This window comes from Ornithodoros turicata, chromosome 7, assembly GCF_037126465.1.
Source record: "Ornithodoros turicata isolate Travis chromosome 7, ASM3712646v1, whole genome shotgun sequence".
Classification (NCBI taxonomy): domain Eukaryota; kingdom Metazoa; phylum Arthropoda; class Arachnida; order Ixodida; family Argasidae; genus Ornithodoros; species Ornithodoros turicata.
The window spans coordinates 39,584,681-39,593,076 of record NC_088207.1 but is presented as its reverse complement, the minus strand read 5'-3'; the positions used below and the strand labels follow the sequence as shown (position 1 = coordinate 39,593,076).

Sequence of the window (8,396 nt, the reverse complement as noted above, 5' to 3'; positions counted from 1 at the left end):
CGTCACTGGTCGAGACTGTGGCGCACCCTAGCGGTGTTTTGTTTTTCAATGGCGCCGTGTTCGGTTCGTAGTGCGTAGCCAGCTGTAGGTAAGCGGCGCAGGAAATTCGCCGTTCTTTTTGTAATTGTCTTCTAATATCTGTTGCGGCGCATCAAATTTAGTTCACATATTCGGTGTATGTTAACAAAGCTGACCGTCCAATGTGTACGTCATTAAACACAGAGTTCATAGTAGTGTCAAGGGAGCGTGGTAGTGTTCTTCGGGCAAGCCAAAAAATTCAACATACAAAGAAGAGAAAGGTATCGTTGCACAGCCCCACATTTGCTTCAGAACAGAAACGCGTTGTCCTTGCGTCGAAATGAAATAACAGACAGTAGACGGGGACGAATATAGTCAGGGAACCCATCCTTCTCTCTCGTTGGTAATGTTATAGCTTTGTAAAAACGGAGCAAGCAGGACCGTCATGCTGTGTGCTCGTCTTTGCCGTTTTGGAACGTCGCACATGATCGTTCCTTGTTGTCTGTGTTACACATGAAATTAGAAATATGGAGTGCCGTTCGAGTGCATAATAAAAAATGGGAATCGGGGAAGCACCAAATTTCTCAACGAACTGCCTTACGGAGCCTAAACTTGTAATCAGTCCAACTTTTGCTTTATGTTTGCTTCTTTCAGGTCTCGCAACTATGTTCCGAGGTGAAGGGGATCCACCTGCACCGAAGGATGCACCACACCCGCCAACTGCGAATGTATTTGGCGTGTTGCAAGCAAAGAGCCCAGTATTTCAAAGCATTGCACATGGAACTTCTGCAGCGAAAAATATCAGTTCTCCGTTTGGAATTCAGTCAAGTCAAATGCAGTCTCAACAGAATCCATATGCGTCACCTGCCACAGCTTTTGGCCACCAGCCTCATCTCGAAAAAACCGTAGGGAACACAAACCTGTTTGAAAGACTCGGTACACCAACCGCGCTGCCTCAATTGACCGCAGGTGCTACACAACCAACAAAGCAATGTGCATCTCCACCATTTAGCTTTGGTTTGAAACAAGAATTTGTCACACCGAAGGCAACAGTGAGTGCAACTGCAGCTACTGCACCTTTCCCCAAAAGCCTTGTACACGCAGGTGCTTTTGGTACTCCGCCAGCAGCTCCAAAATGTGAGGCGGCGAAGCAACCTCTCTTTGGCAGCGTCAGTTCACCTTTGAAAGCCTTTGGCTTCAGTGTGGGGAAACAAGAACCGGGAAGACCGTCCCTTTTCGGAAATGCTCCGCAGTGCCAGCAAGGTGGCTTTTCTGCACGTCAGCAGATTGGAGCTACAGTTCCAGTGCCTGACAGTGGAACGAAACTGTGTGGTCTTCATGCAAACCAAGAAAGAAAAGTAGCTTTTGTGCCTGGCTTAAGTCAGCAGCAGCAGAGGTCCCTTGGTGAACAAGCTAGCATCTTTGACGCAAAGTCTAGAGAAAGTGACAAGGTTAAGTCTGATACAGGTTTCTCCTCGCCCTTCTCCACAGCCAATGTTGCAAAGCCAAGCATTTTTGGAGCATCTTCCGCACATCAGCAGGGAGCACAGGGATTTGCTACACTAGGTGCTGCTGTTTCGCACCCGGAGAGGAGCGTCTTTGGGAACGTTAAGTTTTCTGTTCCAGTATTTAGCATCCGCACTGGAGGCAAGTTAGTGACGGATGCACACGGAACGCACGTTGCAACTTCAGAACCTCCAGTTCCACCTCTGTTCACGGACAAACAAAAATACAGAGAACCTGGTACAGGTACTCCCACGGACGAGCCAGGGAGAAGGAAGTCTCCCGCCAACCCGCACGCTACAAGAAGTGAATCGAGATCGCTTGAAAGTAGCCACAGGAGGAGTAGCCACAGCTCACGAAGTTTGCTGGCGAGGGCACTGGCAGGTGTAGAGGGTGAAAAGAAAATGGGGAACAAAGTGGTGGCGACCCCAGAGGAGATAAGCACTTTGGTCACGCTCATGTGCACCAACATCCCAGCCGAGCACAATGACAGGGAGACGCTGCTGGAGCATTTTTCTCAGTTTGGTCCTATTGAACGCATTACCTGCCAACCACGCAAGGGCTGTGCATCCGTGAAGTTCCGAGACCATGTGAGCATTACTTCCTTCTGGCTCTAGGGATGGGTACAAGTACATTTTTTCATTTATATAAGTATAAATACAACATACTTTCATAAATACTACACAGTTCTCTTGACCCAATAAGGTTCGTGAACATCAGCTTTTCCTTCACTTCCCAAAATGTTTGTATTTTGTACTGAATTCCATATTGGTAGAAATGAGTCCCGTTGATGTCATTAGGATACTGACGCAAGGCTGAAATGAAGCTGTACTTGTAATGGCATGTGTGTTTATATTTTAAACAGTATTTGAAATATATGTTTAAATACTGCCCATCCCTGCTTCCGGGTGGCACTATATGGGCTAATCTCACTTTGTGACAAAAGATATTTACGATTGTTCTCTATTAGCAAACCGCAGAATTGGCCAAAAAACATGGAGCCCGCCTGTCAACCTCGTGCCCCCCACTCGAAATCTTCTGGTGTTCCAGCAGAAAACTTTCAACTGAAGGTGCGTTAAGAGTTTCCAGTTGTGCATATTTTCATAGAAGAACATTCTACTGGGGCATCACAGTTCTTGTCCCAAAAAGATGAGCTTCATCTGTGATTTCATAGTGCATCCTATTGTTTCCGTCCCTTCTATTCGCAATGGAACTGCACAAAATAATATTGCAGGTATCAGCCAATGAGACACCGCAATGAAATGGACACTAAATTCCCAAGTTCTACTTGAGAGGTCCATCAGGTAGCGAATAGTTCGTCCAATGACATTCAGAACTAATGAAACACACTCCTAATGCACCAGTCTCATGCATTCAGTGTCCCCACCAGCGTTTTTTGCAGCACCCCTCCACACCCACACCCTAACACCCTCCCCCCAAATACCTGTCAAGGAGGTCAAAACAGCCCGAAAAGCCAGCAGATACACGTGTTGCACATCCCATGTGCAACTCCCTGGTCCCCATAAGCGTGAAGAAGAGTAAGAAAGGAGAATGCCCACTTTAGCCCTTTTTATATTGCCCTGATAATATATATATTTATTACATTATTTATTATATACGTGCAGCCAAAATCGGTTGATCTAGCTCTGGCAATGGCATCTTTTACGACATCTTTCGTAAAAGATGACATAGCCAGAGCTAGATCAACCGATCGAGAGAACCTATTCCAAAGACAGCCCCGTGCCGATAAGAATTCTTCAGTAAGCCTGAATTGTCAGAATACTGAATATACCTACAATATGAAATTTGTATGCTATCGTTACCTGTTATTGGTATAGTAAAGTAGCATTCATTTGTTTCTACACACATAATTCATGACAGAGGCAGGCTTTTCTGTACAGGTGCAAAGCATCCATCATCTGGCAGCACAGACCGAGACCAAGAAGAGAGTGACATCACGGAACCAAAAATACTTCCAAGGCCAGAAGAAGCCCCACCGAAACATCCTTCTTTGGTGAGGAGAGTCTCAGAATCTGCAAGGAGTACCTCCCTGCTGGCTAAGCTGACGAAGCCGAAGTTGGCCTCCGCAAAGGCTCTGCTGCAGCGGAAGACAGCAGCCGAGAGAGATACAGTTGATGCAACTAAATGTGCCACTCAAGCACAGGATGGTAAGACGGATTGCATAATGCACTACTGCAGCATACACTATAATACGGGCCTCAAACTCAGGTCTGGAGATTTCCTTGTGTAAAGTCATTAACTCGCCTGGAATTATCTGAATGCAAATAGAACCTTGTGTTTCAGGGGTAAATCCAGTAAAATCCATTTTTGGTTTTACCCAACATTTTATATTACAGAGGCACATCTAATGGCTGAACTTAGACGAACAGCACACACTGTGGGTGAACGGTTCAGGACACTCGATGTGAGAGACAAGATCATAAGGCTGCGTACGTACTGCAATACACAAACCGCAGTAGTCTTGTTAGCATCCAGTTGTAGTGTGTCATTTTACTTATTCCAACTTGCAGTATGGCTCAAATTCCAACAAACAATGTGATGGCCTTTTTTCCCTGTATCTCTAGATTTACAGAAACAGTCTGATATTGTAACTGCAAAAGCAACACGTGGCAGCTGCCCTGATATGTGCCCAGAGAAAGAGAGGTACTCTCGTACGGACAAGAAATGCCTGTCGTCTTTCGAAGTTCTGGTAAGCTGGAATTTTGTTTATTTTGTAATGTACCATATTTGCTCACATATTGGACGCACTCCCGTATTGGACATCTCGGAATAAATTGCAACGATGAGGCACAATCGAGGCGTTCAGTTCCGGAGAGATTGCCGCAGATATCTCTAAATACATCGCAATGATGAAGCAGAATAAAGACGTTCGATTCCAGATAGATCGACGTGATATCTCGGAATAAATCGCGATTGTGAAGCAGATTCGCGACATTCGATTCCCGAGTGATCGCCGCGGATATCTCGGAATAAATTACAATTATGAAACAAAATCGCGACGTTCGATTCCGGAGATATCGCCGCGGATATCTCGGAATAAACCACGGTGATAAGACAGAGTCGTGACTTTTGATTCCGGGGAGATTGCCGTGGATATCTCGGAACAAAACGGGAATTACGTGTACCTTAAGTGTTGGGCTCCAATTTTCCCCCGCGTGTTGAACACACCCCCTCAATAAAGCGATGTTCTTGTGTAAAAAATGTGCGTCTTATACACGAGTAAATACGGTAATATAGTACGCTGCAGTTCAAGAACTACCGTTGTGGTTGATATACTTTCTAGCCAGGCAGTGATGGTGTGATGGACCCCAGGCGGATGGTTAAGGAATACAGTCGCTCGTCGGCTGATCAGGAGGAGCCTCTTCCACATGAACTGCGGCCTCCTTCTGTGCTTTCTCTCACCATGGACTATCTCATGTGCAACATCATGGACATACAGGAAAGCGTTCCTGTTGGAGAGTGGTATGACTTCATATGGAACCGCACACGCGCTATTCGCAAGGTAAGGTGTGCCAGCAAGTGCCGGCCCAGAAGTGATTGTGAAGAGTGCCTTACCCTTTGCAGGACATCACACAGCAGCACCTCTGCGACCTGATAAGTGTGTCGCTCGTCGAGAAATGTGCTCGCTTCCATATTCATTGTGCCGCGGTGCTCATCGAAGAGGACATGACGACGTTTGATTCGAAGATCAACGACGAGAACCTAGGCAAATGCCTGCAGACGTTGAAGCACCTGTATTATGATATTTCGCTTCGTGGCGTGCGTTGTCATAATGAGGCGGAGTTTCGTGCTTACGATGTGCTTCTTCATCTTAACGAGGGAGACATTGTCTGGTGAGTTAGACCTACATGCTCGTTCCTCTTCCTTGCAATACCTGGCACATGCAAGAAGATCGGGGTATAGTATTACATTTCAGGAATATGATTTTTCAGTACATTCTTATTTATATTTTTCATTCATACTTATTTGTACAATCCATTGCTGCTACAGAGGTTCCATAAATGGTGTTTTCTTTACGACAGTTTCTGGCTTTGTTCCGTAACTAGTGCTGAAATTCCATCACATTTTTATTCGCTTTTGAAAACCTTCACTGGTTGCATCCATATGGCATCCAATTTGATGTAGCATTTTGCAATCTTTCGGTGACTTCCTCTTAAAGTTGTCTGTGAAAGTGTTGTGCAATGAATGTTGTCCTATAATTATGGCACACCGATTGCATAGTGCGAAGTATGTATACATTATGTATGCGCAATAGTACGACTACATTTTAATCACTGAAGCTATTGCCGAACACAGTGTTAAAAGATCGTGGCGTGTGCTTGCTTCATTCTGTGACCGAAATGTGGCTTTCTAAAGCACATGAATCTGCTAGAGAAGTGATTTAGTAATCTACAAGATATTTCTTTGCATTTGTTACATACCTGCGCTGTGTTGTCTTGGATGCAGGCAAGTGCAGCAGCTTCCAGAGGATATTCGACGATCTCCCGAAGTGTCTCTCTCTGTGGCTGCTTCTGAAGCTCTAAACTGCCACAATTATGTGCGGTTTTTCCGGGTTGCAGCAGAGGCTCCATATTTGAGTTCCTGTTTGCTCCATCGCTACTTCGCACAAGTGCGCACGCAGGCCCTCCAGACCATGCTGAAAGCGTGCAGACCGACAAGCCACAAGGAAGAGGTAAGGGATTCATTTCAGTAGAGCTGTCATAATCCGCAAGAAGGAATTGTTCACTTTCTAGATTCCTTTGTCCACGCTCGTGGACCAGCTGAAATTCGACGATGCCGCGGAAGCGCAGGACTTTGCCACGTGCTTGGGGCAAGCTGCGGATGAAATGTTCCTCTACCTCGACCGTTCCTCACAGATGCAACTGGAGCGAGCTCCACTTCGTGAAGGAGGAGGAAATGTAATATTTTCAACGAGAAGAGGGTGGGAACAGAAAGGACGTTCAAAGTTACTGGTAGAGAACAAACGCACATGCTCCATTGGTGAGGTAAGTTCAGTTCTGCAGCTAGTTATATCTGTTTATTTATCTCCTGAATTCACATTAAAGGTTGTAAATGGAAGCCCGCTACCTTCTGATCCTCTTGACAGCTACATTCCCCATGATAGTTTCATGACAGATGGGACACTTCGTCCTGCTGCCTATGATGCCGGGGACCAAGTGAGAAAGTGTAAGTTGCAGTTCTGTAAAGCATGGTTCCCACTGGTAAAAAACACAACAAAAGTTCAAGATTATTTCGGAATGTCCGAGTGTTAATACGTATATTGTACTGCTCACGACATACTTCTCTGGAATCTCCCGCCTGTGGCGGAGCCGTCTCTTATTGGCGGTGTCGTGCGTGAAGGACCCGTACCATTATCATCTTCGATGTGAGGCCGTATTTCACACAACGCCACCAACTGGGAGAGGTCATCTCTGATACTTGGGCGTTGTCTGCTAGCTTGGGCGAGAAAGAACGCTAGTGGACGACGCACTAGACTCACAAATGATCTCTCCTGACTGGTGGTGGTGTGTGAAGCACGGCCTCCCCTCGGGGGCGATAATGGTACGGGTCCGCGCACGACACCGCCGATGGGGGACTGCTCTGCCACGGGCTGGAGATTCCAGACAAGTATGTCGCAAGCTGTACATGAGGGGGAGCCGGAGGGAAGAAATCTCTTCCTGTTTTTCATTATTGTTGTTATTTTTATAATTATATGCTGCTTAGTGGTAATATTTTGCTGCGCCTGCAGGTTGGGGAGAGAGCAGCTCAGAAACACCAGCGCAAGAACTACAAAATACATTTGCGGTGACTACTGCGTTCGAGTCTCAGCCTCCTTCCTTCGCCCCTCCTGCTCCGCTGTACTCGAATGAGGTGAATGGATTTGATATTGATATATTTGATATATTACATTCACGTATGTAAAGGCTTGGCCTTTGTAGTGCGTGTACCATAGTTTCTCTGTTTCTCATACTGTGTTTATGGTGGAATTTTGAACTGTCCCGTAGGCAATTAAGGATGTTGCACGTGACATCATCAATGAGACAATAGTTGATTATGCCTACTCGACGGGGCACGAAGTCATTTTAATGGAATGGTCGGAGCATTTGGCAAGGGAACTGCTGGAAGAGGTAACAGCTGTATCTGCGAGGCAAGTTATTTTTGTAGTTAAAACTTTGTTGCTTCTAATATCCCTTTAAGTGATATAATTGATGTCTCATGCATTAGGGAGCTTTCCCAAGAGGTGTATCTGTATGCAAAAGAGCAGAGACTGCAGGAGATTCTGATTGCTAAGCAGTTAGCCAGAGAACAAGCGCAAGAAGCTGAGCGTCGGTGCCATGCAGCACTCGTGGAAGAAATGACCTTGGAAGTTGTGAACGAAGATCTCGGCAGTTTGTGCAGGTAATGACACCCTTTGCCCAAGTACGCATGTTTGTGATGCACCTGAAGCCTTGAGTATGCTTATGCCTTTCCAGATCATGCCATAGGGAGGCACTGCAAGAACTGTGGGACAAACAAAGTGAAGATATAGGGAGCAGTCTGCTCTCAGATGCCATAGCATCTGAAGTGCAAGATGTCGCTGCCTCTGTATTCACAAAGGAAAGGGCACTCTATCATATGAAACTTTCTAGAGCACACTCATACAACAACCTGCGGCTCTTGCGAACATCCTTTAAACGGTTAGCCCTTTTCAAGATTTCCTTTTATTTTTGTTAGAGGCATTGACTTGTATCTGGGTTCTATTGTACTCCACTAAGTGTAAGGTGAAACACACATACAGTCTGTAGCCATTTCAGTGTCAGCTTGAAATAATAGAACCACAACAAATTATGCTCTTAAGAAAAGAGGCTCTCTTTCACTAATACAAAAGTGTGCCT

The 8,396-nt window shown here is 45.7% G+C and overlaps 1 protein-coding gene across 4 annotated transcripts in view; it reads left to right on the top strand.

The window, feature by feature from the left end:
- LOC135401080 (germinal-center associated nuclear protein-like) overlaps positions 1-8,396 on the top strand; it is a 50,895-nt gene that overhangs the window by 33,768 nt on the left and 8,731 nt on the right. The window contains exons 1-15 of one of the 4 annotated variants that reach the window (XM_064633232.1): positions 1-88; positions 673-2,111; positions 2,492-2,591; positions 3,423-3,689; positions 3,879-3,971; positions 4,107-4,231; positions 4,826-5,044; positions 5,107-5,375; positions 5,989-6,214; positions 6,276-6,527; positions 6,588-6,708; positions 7,271-7,392; positions 7,527-7,669; positions 7,747-7,920; positions 7,995-8,198. In XM_064633232.1, the coding sequence (XP_064489302.1) occupies positions 684-2,111; positions 2,492-2,591; positions 3,423-3,689; positions 3,879-3,971; positions 4,107-4,231; positions 4,826-5,044; positions 5,107-5,375; positions 5,989-6,214; positions 6,276-6,527; positions 6,588-6,708; positions 7,271-7,392; positions 7,527-7,669; positions 7,747-7,920; positions 7,995-8,198 (3,743 nt within the window). In that variant the 5' untranslated portion in view covers positions 1-88; positions 673-683. The other 3 variants (XM_064633234.1, XM_064633233.1, XM_064633235.1) reach the window with 3 other exon arrangements.